Source organism: Trichophyton verrucosum, assembly GCF_000151505.1.
Source record: "Trichophyton verrucosum HKI 0517 chromosome Unknown contig00832_1.f1.exp, whole genome shotgun sequence".
NCBI lineage: Eukaryota > Fungi > Ascomycota > Eurotiomycetes > Onygenales > Arthrodermataceae > Trichophyton > Trichophyton verrucosum.
Window position 1 is genome coordinate 81,241 of NW_003315238.1, and position 2,068 is coordinate 83,308.

General features: G+C 48.6%; 1 protein-coding gene across 1 annotated transcript; it reads right to left on the minus strand.

The window, feature by feature from the left end:
* Positions 1-497: 497 nt before the first annotated feature.
* On the minus strand, positions 498-1,232 carry TRV_06913 (uncharacterized protein; the record flags this gene model as incomplete). Its single annotated transcript, XM_003019042.1, has 3 exons — positions 498-866; positions 899-946; positions 1,122-1,232. The coding sequence occupies 3 exons, from the start codon at positions 1,230-1,232 to the stop codon at positions 498-500; spliced, it is 528 nt and encodes a 175-aa protein (XP_003019088.1).
* Between the last annotated feature and the right edge of the window lie 836 nt (positions 1,233-2,068).

Sequence of the window (2,068 nt, forward strand, 5' to 3'; positions counted from 1 at the left end):
ATAGGCGGTTAACGACAGATTGTCCCAAGCACAAAAAGACAAAAGCCACCCCTTGGGCGCCTAACGCCAGAATATCCCCGTTGTCCAGGGCTGGCGCGGGGCCCCTGAGACGGCTGTCGATGCAGCTTTTACGAAAATCCATTGGCAACCGGCGACTCTCAGCTTGCAATTGTGACAACGCTAAAACAGATTCCATTCAATCTTGGTCCACTAACTAGCTAGCTAGTCAAAAGCCCCTGCTCCGTGCAGTCATTGCTAGTCCGAAGCCCATGCTATCCTCATTATCCCGAAAAGGTGTTGCAAAATCATAACCAAAAAAATCCACAGGAAAGTAAAGAAAAAGGAAAAACAAATGAGAATGCAGAAGAAACGAAAACGAAAGCGTTATTACATGATATCGTTAGCAGTTGATACCTCCCCCTTTTTCTTTTGCACGTTGGACCAACTCTCCCATGCTTCACTCGATTTTTGGCCCCCGCATAAGTCCCTGGTCGTGCTCACTTGCCAATGGATCTCTGTTTCAATTGTCTCTCATGCTCCAATTGGCTGATTTCCTGTTCGAAATCCTTGACCATGGCCTGAGATTTCTCCATGGAAGCTTTCATGACGCTTCCTTCGCGGCGCCACCGGTTAATACGCTCAACCTCCGTGTTGCGTCGGCGGTGCTTGGTTTGGATCTTCTCGCAAAGCTTGCAGATGGCTTGGATGTTCTCGGTGTTGTGGACGAGTTTCATGCCGCAGGTTTCGCCCATTCGGTATTCATGATTGCACTTGGCAGCAAAGCTGCCCCAGGCCCAATCACCGCAGAGGAATCTCTTCTGGCTGTAGAAGCACATGGTGACTTTGAAACACTCTTCATCAGTCTTCTATACCTTTGGAGCTTTCAATGCGCACTCACCAACTCTTTTTCTTCCTTGTTGTTTTCTCGGTGTTTCAAGTTTTGCTTCTATGGACCCGATGGCGGATCGAGTTCCTGACTGACAAAGCAGTTTGTTTGGCAAGGGAAAGCTTGACTATTGAGGAGGGAAGTATTGATGATGTAGGAGGATGCGGTGCTTGCTGTTGTTTTGTGTGCTGATTTTATCAATTGGAAGTGTGTTGTTCTCGTTGCTGCTGCTCACTGGAGTTGTCTGCTTTGTTGATGATATCTCTTCCGCATTCTCGGGGGAAAGCTGGCGATATTTATGCCTCGACGCAGAGAGCACCTTTGGATATTTTGATACCACGTCCATCCTGCATATTGAGGAGATGGCCAACTGTCGTGTTCGCATGATTGCTGCCCACCTTCACTGGCCTTGGACGGCACTCTCTGCCTGTCTGTCTATCTGTCCGGATTTCCTCTGGTCCCCCGGTCTGCTTCTCCTCAGCTTGGCTTCTGTCTGTCTTTACATCGGGTGTGGAGTTGTCTGAGAACCTTTTCACATTTGCCTCATGCATTCGCAACTTGGCCTAAGCACCCTTGCATGCTGTGTAAATGCGATCCGGTTTAGCACGGTTGACCAGATGTCGTGGACACTCCCTTGGCCAACGACCACCCTTCTGTTCAGTTGAAGATCTATCAATTAACTTTTTAGCCCATGCTCGCTTTTCTCCTAAGGGGGTGTCGCAAGCCCTCTGCATGTCCTTACGTTCTCCTATTCTACTTCATAACCCCTGCATTTCTTGCTCCACCTCGGGCTTTCTCTGAAACTCAACTGTGGGAAGGGAGAGAAAAGAAGCTGGTTGTACTACTCTTGGTCAAAGTGATCTCGCCGACAGTGCTGCAGCATCCTAACTGCCCAGTAGGCTCCACACACCTTCTTTTCCCTGTCATTCCAATATCAAAAGACTATTACAATGAGGCTGGCCACATACTATGTCGTTCACGGGATTCAATCCGATATACCCCTCCCCCCTCCCCTCCTTCCCTCTCTTCCTTCTTTCACTGGCCACCAATAGACCGACTCATTCGAAACGAAGCCGTCTTACATACATTTTCATAGTTGAGCTGCCTCGTCCAATTGATATGGTCCATGGGGGTGTTCAGATCACTTCAGCTCGTTTTCAAGTCAATCAAACTTTCCGACTT